At 38.5% G+C, this 15769-nt stretch overlaps 1 protein-coding gene across 4 annotated transcripts in view; it reads right to left on the reverse strand.

Moving 5' to 3' along the window:
• RALGAPA1 (Ral GTPase activating protein catalytic subunit alpha 1) overlaps positions 1-15769 on the reverse strand; it is a 174620-nt gene that overhangs the window by 152442 nt on the left and 6409 nt on the right. For all 4 annotated transcript variants that reach the window (XM_063117818.1, XM_063117817.1, XM_063117815.1 and 1 more), the window contains exons 2-8: positions 11131-11241; positions 7967-8016; positions 6637-6694; positions 3603-3646; positions 3216-3393; positions 2204-2319; positions 893-1031 (exon numbers count right to left, since the gene is read on the reverse strand). In XM_063117818.1, the coding sequence (XP_062973888.1) occupies positions 893-1031; positions 2204-2319; positions 3216-3393; positions 3603-3646; positions 6637-6694; positions 7967-8016; positions 11131-11241 (696 nt within the window). The remainder of the gene's footprint in view (positions 1-892; positions 1032-2203; positions 2320-3215; positions 3394-3602; positions 3647-6636; positions 6695-7966; positions 8017-11130; positions 11242-15769) is intronic.

The following is a 15769-nucleotide window of genomic DNA, read 5'->3' on the forward strand; positions in this document are numbered from 1 at the left end:
TTTACTCTGTACAGCACCATGTACATTGATGGTGCTAAATAAATAAATAAATAAATAAATAAATAATAATAATAATATTCAAAGATGCTGAAGTACAGGTTGCAATACATTACAACCTAAAACTTTTAAATTCAAGTTCTACTAAGAATACAGATAAGCTTCTGAAAGTTACAATAAAGAGCCTTGCCAGTGACCTGCACTCTTGCCTCCATTATTCGATCTCTCACACTACATGACTCAACATATTGCTCAATGAAATATATACTACTTGGTTTAAGGACTACATAGCAGACTAAACATAGCTGGAATAGTTAGGCAGTGCTTCCACCCACTAAAATATTGAAGTGCTCTTCCAGACCTAGTTGTTGCAATCAGAGGAGCATCGGGCCATGGCTGAACCAAACAATGCCATCTTCCCAAGCTGAAGCAAGGTGGTCGGGGAATTGCAACGTATCACCACTCAAATGTCTGAATCCTAAACGGCAGAAAATTGCAATATTTACCTCAATAACTGGAACTACAGCATTGGGAAGACTACTATGTTAGTGTCAGACCTGTGATGAATTCTCACACAAGGGAAGACAAAAACATGCTTCATTTTTTAAATTTCGCTTTTAGAGGCTATATACTGATTTCCACAACTGATTTCCTTAAAAGTTCTTATCCCTAACAAATCTGTTCTCAGACTACAAACTAATCTCATTCCCTCCCATAACAAAGGGATAGGATAGAGTTGCAGATGGCTATACTTGCTATAGGCTGACTGTAGCACTACCACTATGGAAAACCTGCCATTCAGAAACAGACAAGAAAACAAAACGCTATGCCATTGTGTCATACATTATATTACAAAATGGAGAATGATACTAAGAGATATTGAAATGATGCTTACCAAGTACAGGGTTATACAAGCTGCTCTCCTTACACATGTTTGGAAAAATATAAGGCAAGTAATATTTCTTAAAATATGAAAATAAGAATGAAAATCCCTTTTCTTGGTTTTCTTTGTTCTTCCATTCCAGACTTTTGACCTACAATATGAATTTTGAATTATTTATGCTTATTTCAGAGGCAAATAGATGCAGCAATGTACACCAAATATACAAGGTATTTGAGATATTATTAATAAAAACATTTATTGGTGCCAACATTGATTTCATTTCGACGCCAAGTAAAAACATGGCTTTTTAACAAAGCCTTTGATGGTTAAACTCACTGGCACATTGTTTTAACTGTATCTATTGCTTTTAAATTATATATTGTTTTAACTTGGATCATGGTTTAATTTGTTTTTAACTGTGTATATTTATTGTTTTATACTGTATGTTTTTATCTGTATGCTGCCCTGAGATCTTAGTGATATAGGGCGGGATATAAATCTTTTAAATAAATAAATAAATTGACACATTGTCAATCTCTCTCTGTGTGCAGTTTATTAGAATGCCTGAATCTAGGGGCTACTCTATAGTTAGCACAAAACCAAAGGTCTAAAGACTGGATAACATTTTAATGAAGTCCCTTTGACACAATGCATCATATGCTGTTTGCTTCTTATTTATATAAAAGAGATAAGATATGCATCAATTATATCTTCTAGACAAACAAGGAAGAATAAATTTGGCAAACAGAGAATACGGTTTTGAGGGGAAACAAGGTGTTTGTGTTTGTGTGTGTGTGTGTGTGTGTGTGTGTGTGTGTCTCCCCTTCCAGTTCTCAAACTCTATCTATTTTTTTTTATCCAACTTGACACTAATGTGCATCACAGGGACCCTAGGATTTTTTGGATCTCCCCATCCAAGTCCTGACTTTGCAAACCTACTCAAAGGTCTTGGTCAAATTTGACTAAATACAAACTACACAATGATTTCAATTTTGCAAAATTTCTGCTACAGAATGCTAAACATATAAAAACACTGTAATGGAGGGAAGGAACATAGTGAGTTCCTAAATGAATATAAAAAGTTTATAAATTAATATAATACTTTTATTGTAAATGTTCTGAGTAACTAAGTTATACATATTATTCGTACCAAACATAAAGCAATATTTTCTGTGATTAGACTGCTAAAAATAGCTTTAAACAGATGGCCATTTTTGGCAAGAGAAAGAGATTTTATTGCAGTGAAACTCATGCAGTCAATAGTAAAATTATATACCAGTTAGAAAATCATTTATGCAAGAAAATGCAACCAAGATGACATACCTGAATTACTATGTATTTCAAAAGTGCTTCTAAAAAATAGCTTGTTAGATCATCCTGTCCTTTATCTCCTGATTGTGGCTGGACAAGTGGAGTAATTTCTTCTACAGTCACTTGTGCTGTACAAATGATAAACATTTGGGTTGTCAAGTTTGGTGTGTTTCATTATGAAAGCTAAATGGCACTATTATTCTCACCTTATAGACATAACCACATAGCTATCTTTACTTGGAAGGTGTTTTTTTCAATCATAACATTATTAAAGGAAAGTCATTTCCAAGTAAATGAACCAATTTTTCTATTGTGCTCAACTATAAACCACTATTTGAATCACTACAATATTTAGGGTACATTCCATTCTGTCACAACAATGCACATGGAAAAAAATCACCATAAAGTCCAATGAGCCCTCTTTGAGCCATCATGAGTCATGATGGCTATATATTATCCCAATATCAGTTGCTGGAGAACTGTGCTCATGTCCTGTTTGCAGGCTTCCAATAGGAATCTGGTCGGCTATTGTGCGAACAGAATGTTGAATTAGATAGGTTGTTGGTCTGATCCTGCAGAGCTCTTACGTTCTCTTCCTTCCCCACCCGCTTCTTCGATGTGCATGAGCTGCAACATGACAGCCATGTGTGTGCCTCCTGAAACAATCCAACCCCCGTTCAGGAGTCTATGTCTGCTCTGAGCAGGAGTATCTTAAAAAACAGGGTTCTCAGGAGATCTGGATCATCCCAAAGGACATGCACACTAGCCTCGCTTTCCACTAATGGCTGGCACACTGCAGCTTGTAAGAACTCAAGAGGGAGGCAGTTATGGAAAAGGGATCACTAGGCCCAACTGCAGTCCCTTCCATGGGTGCAAAAGCATTTGTGAAAGACTGCATTGTTATTTCAGTCTTAGACATTAGTCCCAACATTAAACTTAAAGGAACCTACTTCTGAGTAAATATGCTTAGAACTGTGCTGATAATCACAAAAACAGTGTAGGAATATGATCATTACATACTTACTTTCTTGAACATTTATCACAGGGTTAATGAGATTTTCTAGTGTTTGAGGCCCATGTTCAGAATGTGGTGGTGGAAATCCAGGAATTAAGCAAGAAAACATGCACAGCTGTTCTTTACTACAATTGTTTTGAAGTGCTTGTAACCATAAGAGGAAGAGACGTACACCTTCACGACGAATCTTAAAAAATGAGATGTTAAAATATTTTACTCTAACATTTATTTACAGGAAAAGTTTCAACAGCTGTATGATTCCCATGCTAAAACAAATAAATTCATCCCATTAAATTCAATGAGACTTGAATACGATTTCTAAATTAGAATACGATTTTTAAAATACCACCTCCCGTCCCCCTAAAGATAAGAGTGCCTAAAGGTTATCAGCCATACCTTTAATGAATTCCCCGTGTGAAGTAATTTCTTTAAAATCAAGCCTGAAAAGAAAATCACACAGTATTTGTCAATATTCAATATTTGCTTCATAGTCAATGAAAGGTGTGAGAGTTCTCGGTCAGACTTGATAAAGTCTTCTTAACAAGTCCTTGGCAATCTCTAGATTAATCTCGGTGAGTTTGATGTCCTCTGGCAACAGGCTCAATGCCAGAAGTGAGAAAAATCACCTTCTCTATCCATTTAATCAGATCAGAACTATACTTTACCTATAACAATAAAGTATTTGCACATATAATCCTCTGAATAAATAACAGCTAGTTTGCCATTAAAAATTAATTCTTCAATGGAACAGATTTTGTGGGAAGCCAATATATGTATTATTCATAATTATAGCAATTTTAAAAAAAATACACACACCATGAAGAAATGCCCTTTATATAATTGTTGTTGTTGTTATGAAATGTTTACTTTGTAATGCCTCTGTGAAGTAATAATGTTCTGAGCAGGCCTGTGTCCTTGTTTCGTTACTGTCAAAGGCCTGTGTAATATTTGCTCAGTGATGTTCTGAAGGGGGAGAGAGAGAGAGAGAGAGAGAGAGAATCATTTTGAATATTGTTAGATGGGGCCTGGATCAAGTAAATTAAATTCTGATTGGGAATTCTAGCTAGGTGGAAAAGAGAGGTTGAGAAATGTCAGTTAAGGAGTTGATAGTTTAGTTAGTATGCGGTACTCAGGGAAGGAGAAGGTCTGCTGGTTGGTGTAGGGTGTTTTGGAAGGACTAGGAGAAAGCTAAGGAGAAAGTGAATAGTTAAGGCCTGAATATTAAGCTATTCTTTTTCTGAGGAAAGCTATATGCAGCTGGTGAAGATCAGGAATGGGAGGCAAGTGGCTATGTTATGGCTGAGGCTGCCCTAAGATTTTGCCTGAAGAAGGTTATACAAGCAGGCAATAAAAAACCAAGATAAACTGTTCAAGCAACCAGAAATACAAGAGGAGGAGCTTTGGGGCCTTGCTAGACCTGCCGGCTTACGCCGGCAGGGAGGCAGGGCCGAGGCGCGCTGAAGTTAGCGCGCCTCCCCCAGGCTACTAGACGCACGACGCGCAGGGACGTCGCGTCCCTGCGGCGTCCAGCATTTTTTTTTTAATTTTAAAGGGGCCGGGTGCGGCCCGAAGACTCCGGAGAGGTAAGTGCTTTTTTGGGGGGGGGTTTACCGGGGGGGGCGAAGGCTGGGAGGGTGGGTGCCAGGGTGGGTGGCACGGGGGAGGGTGGGTGCGATCACGCCGCGCGCCGCCCAGGCAATGCCTGGCATGGGGCGCCGCCCCATGCCAGGCATTGCCCGGGCTCGGGCGGCGCGCGGCGTGATCGCACCCGCCCTCCCCCGTGCCACCCACCCTGGCACCCACCCTCCCAGCCTTCGCCCCCCCCGCCGATGGGCACAGCGCTACTATAGGCGCTGTGCCAGGTCCGCGGCTTTTCGTGGCTCCTCGCCGGAGCTGGGGAAAAGGCACGCCATAAGCGAATTCGCTTATGGCGCGTTGGAGGAGGCCTCAGCGCGGCCTGCCTCCGGATTCCCCTGTGCGTCATCTGGACGCACAGCAGGGAAGCCGGGACAGAAGGCGCGCTAAGGCCTCGTCTAGGAAGGCCCTTGGTGTCAGAGGAGGACTGTACCCAGAAGCTGAACCTGGCTGTAAGTGTATTTGGCTGGGGTGGAGGTTTCTGGAATCTGGCCTAAAATAAAAGAAGTCATTGGGGGCTTGTAAAAGCAATAGTGTCTCCTGACTGCTTAAGCAGTGTCAGCAAGCATACTTTTGAAAAACCCAAAGTAAATGTTAGTATTCCCTTATGTACAAAATATCCTTTTAATAAATTACTTGTTTAATTGTCTCCATTATTGGTGCTCATCTCAAGCCTTACATCACTTACTATGAGGTTTTAAATTATTCAAACAAAATTGGTGGCAGCAGAAAAGGGTCAGCTTGTGGAACTCTGAGTTGTAGTGAAAGAGAGTTCCTTAGGCCCAGAATTTATTTGCTATAAACAAGAAACCCCATAGGTGGGATTGCCCAGTGAAGGAGCAGTTTCCCCATACGTGGTGGCAGTGCTGGGAAGAAGAAATCTCCCCTCCCGCAACACACAAAATATGAATTCCAATAATGAATCTTTTTATAAATTAATGAATTTTGTTGTGTTTTTGTAACTCAATGACCTGGTTCTCACATCACGGAAACCCTGTGGTTATGACTCTCGCTTGTGAGTGGCTTGTTGGGGGATAGACAGGCCAGATTTCGCAGATCAGACATGAAACTGAAGTGATCAAGTGGGAGTGATCAAGTGATCAAGCATTATATACTAGCATGATGACTTGCTCATGGTAATCCAGAGTTTTAAAAAAGCTAATCAACATTACTTATGCTAGCATATGCTGCATACATTAGTATGCATAATTAGTAGAATAGCACACATAAGGAATCTTTCTTAACTTATCTTAATCAATGCTGAATAAAAGAAGTTTCTTGAGTTACATATTCTAAGGCATAGATGGGCAATATCTGACCTGCTGTTCTGTTTTGCTGACAGTGGTCTGCAGGCCAGAAGTGTATTCTCCCGTGAAAACTGGACACCCCACCCCACAAGTGGTTAAGTTCCATTTAGCATTTCCATCACTCAAGCACATCGCAGCATTAGATACAAAATCCAAAAGAGAGATACCATTGAAGTGCAAAATCTTCCTAATTATTAGAACTTATCATTGATCACTGAAACTGTGATCAAACTTTTTATGACACCCTAATTAAAATCTAATGTTGCCAGAGGCCATATAAAGTAACCCTGAAGCTAGGTCCAGCTCACAGGTCATCAAATAGCCATCCCCATGGCATCTGAATCCACCCCCTCACAACAGAACATTAAAAATGGCAATAGATCATACTTTATAAGATAGATTTCAGTTAATCATGTTTCAAATGTTTTAAAAAATACTAATTAAACTAGTAAATGTGGTAATATTGTGACTGCATTACCAATACATACCAATACTGTGAAATTGCCATCTTTGATGAATTCTCTCTGGAAGAAGTTGTAAAATTTTCTACAAAAAGAACAATCAACATCTAAATACACAGTTCAGTTTTTGGAGGGAAATGGCTGCTCTCTGTCAGGCATCATCTAATGATAGATATCCCACCACCAGGGATGAAAACACACTTCTCTAATGTAATAAGAAAAGTGAGCAAGTACTCATAATCTAATGTTACTAAAACTATTAATTTAAGGTTATAAAGAGCTTGCATGAATTCATGTTATTTAACACAATTATAGCCTGCATTACCTTTAAAATAACTGAAGGTGGCCTTGTTTTTCTTTACAGGGCTCTATTTCAAGATTCTTACAAGTTTGTTAACCACTTTTTCATTTGAATAAAGCTTCCATCTCAGCATTCATCATCAGGGTGAGTTGCTTACAAATTTATGCAAAACCAATGCTGTCATTTCACAGGAAAACGTAAAAGAAATGTGTTTTGAAATGACAGAAATGCCACTCTTGTAAATAAACAAGTCACTGTAATTCCATACCCCCAACCCGTGATGATCTGTTACAGGATACTGCAGGTTGCCTTGGAACTGTAGGTAAATTGGCACTTCAGATTACTATCGACTCAAGTTTTCTTTTTTAGTGTTATAAAAGCTTTCTTAGCTTTTATAACTTCATTTGCTGAACTCAAGGATGCCAGTTAAAATGTTATTTTAACTGGCATATTATATTTTAAAACAAATAATTTGAAATTTCCACCTATACAGCAAGTTGCAAGCAAGAATGGATATTTTATATGTGCCCTTTTTCAAGTGTTTATCCCAGCCATAAGGATACAAGAAGTCTAAACATCAGACATCAATACAGTTCTCTAAGAATCCAGAGAAATGTATGCCCAGAAGTGTTCGGAGCTTTCTCTCCTAATAGTCAAACCATCACACTGCATGGCACATGCCTTTTCAAATTAGGGGGAATTTCATTAGTAACAGTAGCCAATATGACATGGAATTAAAACAAAGTCCATCTAAGTAGACAAGTCTCTGGTATGCCTAAACACGCTTTCTGGCTTGTCGCCAATTAAAATCACCTATATGGTACTCTCTCTTTTGTCATCTGACTCCTAGTAATGTAAAAAAATCAAACAAGACAACCTAACTAAAATTCAAAGGTCTGAAAATGTGAAATTATTACAGTATAATCCTAAACTTTCCATTTTAGTTTACCGCTTTATTGCTTAAACAACAAGAATAAAAATGTGTATAACAAAATGATCACAATTAAAGATTTACAATATAGTGGTATAAGAAATTGTACATTAGAGGAATCTTACCTCAAAAATAAAAAGTATCGCATCTAGTTCTTCCCTCTGTGACTTGTGACCTAAATTCAAAAAGAGTTTGTTTTCAACAATTAGTGATAATGGATAAGCAGGATATGAAATTATGTCTTTATGTAGATGATATAGTTCTAATATTAGTTTAGCCAGGAAACTCTTGCAAGTTTATTTCAATTACGTCATAATTTAGTACAATTTCTGGGTATGAGATAAATAAAAATAAAACCAAATGGACAAGCTTTAACATGTAGAAAACTAAAACAAATTTTATATTCCATGATGAAGCCTATTAAGTACTTGAGGGTCTAATTATAAGATAAATTGGACAATATCATAATAAATTAATACCGGAAATTAATACTACTACTAATAATAATATATTTATTACCCATCTCTCCCTCTGGATCGAGGCGGGGTACAACATAAATGCAAACACCATAAAATACATATAACTAATTAAAACATTTAAAACTAATACATTATTAAAAGCAGCACATTATTAAAAAGGCATCTTAAAATATTGGGCATCTTAAAGGATATAGCTCAGTGAGAAAGTCTACCTCTTTCATAACTGGCCAAATTGGCGTAGTTCAAATGAATTTATTGCCTAACTTGTTTCCTTTTTAAAATCACCTTTGACATAGGATGTATGTAAGCATTGAATTCACGGCAAAAAATTATATCTTAACTAATATGGGCAGTTCACCTGAAGTGGCTAAGGCCTTAGCTAGACTGGGCAAAATCGTGGGGCGAACCCCAGGATTGTTCCTGTGCATCCACATGACACACAGGGGATCCTGGGATCAGGGAGGGATCATCCCTCTCTTGCCCCAGGATCTTGCGTGTGGCCCATTGCCGCGGTTTGACCCGGCTCCACGTGATTCCTCAGGAGCGCTGTGGCCAATGGTGCTAGAGTTGGGGGGAGTGGGAAAAGTACTTAAAATTTAAAAAAATCTTACCTTTAGCGCACGAGTGTTCGTGTGCTCCTGTGTCTTTAAAAAAAATGGCGGGCGCAACATCTCTCCTCGTGAGGTCGGCACGCCTCACGTGTAAACGGAGGAGGGATCTCACATTAATCAAAAAGCGAGATCTTCCCTCCTCCGTCGCGGATTATGAGGTAGGTCTAGCTATGGCCTAAGAAAGTATTTACAGAACAATGCTGATTTCAGGGACTGCTGCTACGACTTTGGGGTGGGAACCCTTCGCACTGCCCCCTCACAGCTGCTACAAAAGGAACCATGGCGGTTGCTTCCCAAGGTCACAAAAGCGATCTTGCATGACCTCATAGAGGTAAAAAATGAGGCATTCCACTGGGCGGGGAAGAGAGGGAAGAGGAGAGTCCAGGCTCTTTTGTATTCTGTGGCCTCTCCCGCCCTGCTCCCTCCCAGGAGTGCAACTTCTATGGATGGACTCAGGGGCCCTTTTAGACTATATGGATATGTTTTAGATAAAACAACAAGAGGAACATAAATTTCCATGTATGAATCTTTTATGGTTCCATGATAAAAGCAAGAGAATTAGAAATGACATGTTTACCAACTACGGCAATACAAGTAAATACTTCTAATTGGAAATTTGCTCCCTCTATAATAAATTTATATGAGCAACTTTGGCCTATAGCATATTTAACTGCAGTGCAATCCTACACTTACCTGGGAGCAAGTCCTATTGAACTACATGTGACCTTTCCCACTAGATATGCATAGGATTGCACTGTGAACTTACATCTTATAAATGCTGTAAAAAAGGATGCGTACCAAACAGATTCATAAACAAAGTTCATTAATCACTGGAATATGCATTTAAGACAATACATTAACAGTATTGTAAAAATTTAAGTTTGTATGTGTTGCAATAATCTGTGGATTGAGCAATAAATGTTTGGAGGAGAAATGTTTACCTCACTGCTATTTATCAGATGGCATTTTCTGTATATGCTAGCTGTATGGATGTATTTTTGTTTGGTTGTTTCTGTTTTATAACAAGAAATGAATTTGCCAAAAGAAAAAGATTAGATAGTGAAAATACCTATAATTCTGTAAAAAGAAAAAAATCCTTTCAAATATATGTAATTTTACCTAGCTGCCTCAGAGATCAAGATGAGACATCAAAGCCTGGTGAGACCAGCTATCACTGGCTCCTCCCCTCCTAGAAGTGGTTGTGTTAGCGATCTTTCCACCTCCTGCCTCACAGGTAAACAAGAGACACAGAGGACAATTCCTATCAGCCTTAGCCAGCATAGCTAATGGTGAGGGATTATGGGAGCTGTAGGCCAAAACTTCTGGTGGGTCACATGTTGCCCATCACTGGTATATGCCATTACTTAAAACTCTGAACTGTCTTGAATGCATTGGCAGAAAGGTGTTATATAACTGTAGAAAATAAGTAAGTAAAATAAAGGTGTGCTTTCAATTACTTGCGTATCCATTTCAGATGGCGTATGATGACTTGCTGTGAGAGTAAGATCACCACGCACCCTGATTATTGTGCAGCCATCTTAACTTTGGGCAGTATCTAATGCTGTTGCTCCCTGGAAAATCAGTCACGCCAGCATATGCTATTGGTATTGCATTACATGACATAAGCAAAGTGACAGCACTGTATACTGACTTTTGTGACTGTTTTGTATACACCCATTCTGGGTGACAATACAATAATAATTCTCTCATAACTAGTCACTAAGCAAAAATTCAATGTGGGATGATGAAAAAGTTTTCCATCATCAGTTGGAAAAGAAAAGATGTTCAAGTTAGGCCAAACACTGCTATTGTAACAGAAACAAACAAACTAAATGATCTCAAATGAAATTAGAGAAACTGCTTTATATTTCACATTGGCATTTGGAAAAGTCTGAAAAATCCTTTTGAGATCTGCAAGTGTGAACTACTGAAAGAGAAGTACTCAGAAAAACTCTGGTGGGTAAGTTCCCTGTATTGTGGCCATAGAATCATACTTTATTACTGCAAATAGCAGGTAGAGTCATATCTTATTGCCAAATCAACAGGACAGTAAATGTCTCTATAGATAATTACCTATTTGTTTGTTTTTCAAAATCAGGACAGTGCAGAAGAAATTAAAGCACTGGGTAGTAATTCTAACAATATATGTAAAAACTAAAACTACAAATCAAAGGCATATATTTAATTTTTATTTCTTACCTTTCTGTTTGAGACCTATTTCAATAGTCACAAAATTTTCAAAGAACACATAATATATATGTGAAAAATGTAGATCAAAAAACTGCTTAAGATCTATAGACTCTGCATTCTCTGCAAAATAAAGAAAAATAATTTCAACATTACACAACACTACAAATCATTTAGCACACTGCTGAATAATGAAGGTATGAGTGACAGTTAATTATTACACTACAAAAACAAAATGCCAATGGCATTTGCCAGTTGAGCGGTATACAAATCTAGCAAATAACATAATAACAATATCATATAAAAATATATTAGGTTCTATTTGCAAAAGTGAATATACAAACTTTTATTACATTTTAAACATTTTTTACCAAGTATACATGCCCCTTAATTCATGACTTATTTGTTCAACCATCATCTCTTAACAGATGATCTATCTCATATGCACACACTACTCCGTTGTTAAGCAAGACAATTCTTAATTTGGCTGAATGACACTGTGTACAACCAGTTTTTTTTAAAGGAGTATGCTAGAGGCTCAAATTTCATTTTCCTCCTACAGCACAGCATTTTATTCTCACATTTAGAGAATTCTCTGGAATTTGGATATTGTGTTTGCTTATGAAATATATAGACAGTTACTATATCTGTGATGTATATTTCTTTGGTTTGCTGCTACAAGTGACAGCACTCCTCCTGGTTTGCCACCAGCACTTACAGCCTCACCTAAGAATATTTAAAGATTTTTTTAAGGTGCTGCTCCTAGGTACTAAGCACTCCTCTGAAACATGTGAGTAATTTCCGCCCTAAGATATTCTAGTTTGTGCCAAAGATTTATATAAAGGCCTTGTATGATGTTGGCAGATGGGAGCATAGGCATCTGGAGAATGTCAGAGGGCCTAAGATTCCCTACCCCATGGCTACATTATTCAAGCAGCAAGCAGAGGGAAGATTCAGTTCCTCTCACCCTTGTGCCCACATTTGCTCTAGAAATTGGAGCTCCATCCCACACTTTATAGGTTGTTATTGCTGAAACAGACATGGCTACCCCTCTGGAAATTGTTACCTAAGGATAACACACTTCATTTACTGCTATCAGTAATCAATAAGGCTTGTGAATACAGAACCAGCAAATCTTTTTTTATGATTATTAGGCAATCACACAAACCTAATTTTTCCTTTAACAAAAGTTTGAAGCTCTCCTGGTTACAGAAGGGGAAAAGCCACTTTGATAAAACATGACTGCAGTATGAGTTTGACATGGAAACATTATGATAAATACTCAAATTTAAGATACTATGGGATTACAACACAACCTGTCACCCTATCTGACTTTCATGTAAGTAATAACCCATCTCTCACAGCTCAGATTTTGCATCTCACTCTTCCACCTGGAGTTTCAGAATTCAATAATGTCTGTAACGTTAATATGCAATACTATCTCATCTCAAATTTACCAGTTTCAAATATTTATGTTAGATTTGTGTTCAATTTTCTTAAACTTTGAAGTATTGCCTACATCCCTATGAACCTGCCCAGGCCCCAAAATCAAAGATGCCACTCTTAGGGCTGACACAAAGGTCAATCAGGGTCAGTATCTTTTCAGAGGCCTTTTCAGTGGAATTGCCTCCCCTGGATACATGGCCTATCTTTTGTGGCCTTAAAATGGATACTAAATTCTTTCTTTCCAGCAAGGTGTTTTTTTTTTTTGCTGACCCTCTGTATATGATTTTTAACTGAAGCTGGTTTTATTATGTTATTTGTCAATTCCTTTGTTTTTAACATTTCTGTTGTAAGCCACTTTGTAAGGGCAGAAATATATTTCATTAAAACAGATTGCATTAGTAGAAATGAAGACAGGAAAGGATCCCAGGCAACATAAACAATACTTCAGAGTTGGAGGACTATTGCATTAGGGAGCTGTTAACAAGATCTCACACTGTACTTGGCAAGAGCTTTTGTTTATGCAAACATTCAAGAGGCATGTGCAGATATTAATAACTGTTTCTGAAAATCTTTATTGTTGCCATGCAGTCAGAGGCAGACTTCAACCTAGATTCCAATATAATCTCTAGGTTTTCTAGCCCATAAGGATTGTTTTATGATGAAAGCCTCTGTCCCAAACACTAAATAATAAAGAAACAAAGGCTTCGGCATAGTGTTTAGGGTGTGTATAAAGAGAATATTTTCTAAAATAAAAGTTCTCCTCAATGCACAGACTTTATTTTCCCTTTGTGGCAGTTTTGTCATGGGCATTTGCATTGTACTAGTTTCTCTTACTGCTACGATGTGTAATATTAAAAAGTTGATACAATAGCTGAAGATTGCTTTTTGGTGCGGATTCATAAGAAGCTGTCTTATACCAAGCGGTACCATTAGGCCATCTAGTTCAATATTGTCTATTCTACACTGATTGGCAGCAGCTTTCCAGAATTTCAGACAGGCATCTTTCCCATGCCTACCTAGAGATGGTGGGGATTGAGTCTAAGATCTTCCGCCAACTCCCCACCCCGAGCTCCAACTCAATACTTGGCATTGCAAACTCTGTCGTCATCTATGTGTCAGAGAATCAGGGGGCACTGGCAGGAAATATTTTCTTTAGCAGCCAGGAAGCACCCAAACCAACATCCAAATTCTACTCACCAAGGATTGAACATTCTGAGTGCTCCAAAAAGGGGGTGATAGCTATATAACCTTGGGGTTTTACAGGATCGGACAATACTTCACACACAGCCTCTCCAAATCAGGAGGCATCCAATCCAACAACAAAACCCTGCACAATTACACCTGGAGTGAAAATCCCAGATGCACCAAGGGGGGGACACACTAATAAACCCTTAGACATTTTCAGGATTGGGACCAAACTTCATACAGACCTTTCTCTAGGGGTGGGAGGGGGTGAGCACCCACTAAACCTTCAAAATTCTGCACAATTACATCCAGGTGAGGGAAAATCCATGGTGCATCAAAAAGGCAGTGGAACAAATGAACCCATTGGAAAAAAAGCAAAAATTAAGGAAACAGCCAAAAATGCACATTTCCCCATAACCTAAGTATACAACTGCGCAGGTATGAATATGTACAAATGCAAATTTGCAGAATTGTGAATTTTCATGAATTTGCACCTGCACAATTGTGCACTAGGCTTTAGGAGAAATGGGTATTTTTGGCTGTTTCTGCTTATTTTCCAAATGTTTGTTTGTGCTACCTCATATTTGGTGCACCTGGAATTTTCCCTCCCCAGGTGAAACTGCAGGATTTTGAAGATGGATCAGGTGCCTCCCAACTATAGAGGCTATCTTTGAAGTGTGATCCCGATCCTACAAACCTTCAAGGACTTATAGAGCAGCAGCAGCAGCTGTATGATAATGTCTTGCCAGGCAACTCTGTAGGTGAGCATATTAACCCATGGTATTCAACAGACGACATGCTAAGAAGGGGTTATTTAATCCACCATGGGCAAATAACTCATCGTGGTTCAAAAATTCCCAACAGACAACATGATAACTCACGATGGGTTAAATAATCCAGCATGTCATCCAAAACCAGTTAAAGTCTAGCTGTTCAGGAGCAATTCTCCCTTGAACCTAGCATAGGCCTCACTCTCCTAAAAATTGCTGCTGAAATTTTGCAGCTGAAATTTGGTGCTGCGGCCGTGGTGGGACGGGAACACTGTATTTGCAAAATCATGCTCCCTGGAGACTTCCAGCAGCACACTTTTGCTTCAAAAGATGTATGTTCCCCTCATGCCTTGTTTTAAAAGAAAATTGGTGATTTCTCTCCCCAGTATTGGTGGCCAAGTTGGCAGTAGGGCAGTGAGGATGTGTTGCACCACTGCTACAGGGTATTAGAAATTTTTCCAATGCAACTGAAAATCTTCAGATACTAATTAGTCTATGCAAATTACCATATGCAATTACCCAGATACTAATTATCCTAACTTGCATAGGAATGTTTCCCCAAAAAACCACATCACTCCTATCACATCACCAACAGGATTAGATGACAAAAGGCCACAAACCACCCAGAAATTTACCACTACTTTAGTTTCTAGCAATATTGTACTGCTTCTACTAAATGGGTCTTAAGGGTAGGAAAAAGGGGGTAACTCCAATTTATTGTTGGAGAAGGAACATCCAGCAGATTGCCCCCATTAGTTATAATTACTGGCCTGTAGGAGTTTTGACAACTGCAAAAAGGAAAAAGAAAAAAGTCCTGCCTATATAACGAGCTGAAGGAAACCTGAAATGAGATTCAGACAATGTTTTTCCAGAAAGTGTACTGGCATGGATGGCTATGCTGCCCTGGAGTATATGGCAACATGCCCATTATTATTCTTTGATGAAGCAGCTTAAGAATTTGGTAAACAGGAAGATGTAGTACTTAAAAAAGCCTGAGGTGCCCATGAACTATAAGTGTGTATCAGATAGCTGGCTTTATGTATTTCAACATGTTAGGGGGTATTACAAATATGTCCCCCAGGACTAGATTTCAAGACACGCTGTTTTTAAAAACAAAAGAAAACAAGCACACTCTTCCTGTTTAGGTGTATGGGTTCCTTAAAATGTGTATTTGCCTGTGTGCGTGCATGACAAGAGTTACAGCAGGGGGGAGGGAATATCAAACTATGAGGAGATTCCTTCTGGCTGTG

This window comes from Elgaria multicarinata, chromosome 2, assembly GCF_023053635.1.
Source record: "Elgaria multicarinata webbii isolate HBS135686 ecotype San Diego chromosome 2, rElgMul1.1.pri, whole genome shotgun sequence".
Classification (NCBI taxonomy): domain Eukaryota; kingdom Metazoa; phylum Chordata; class Lepidosauria; order Squamata; family Anguidae; genus Elgaria; species Elgaria multicarinata.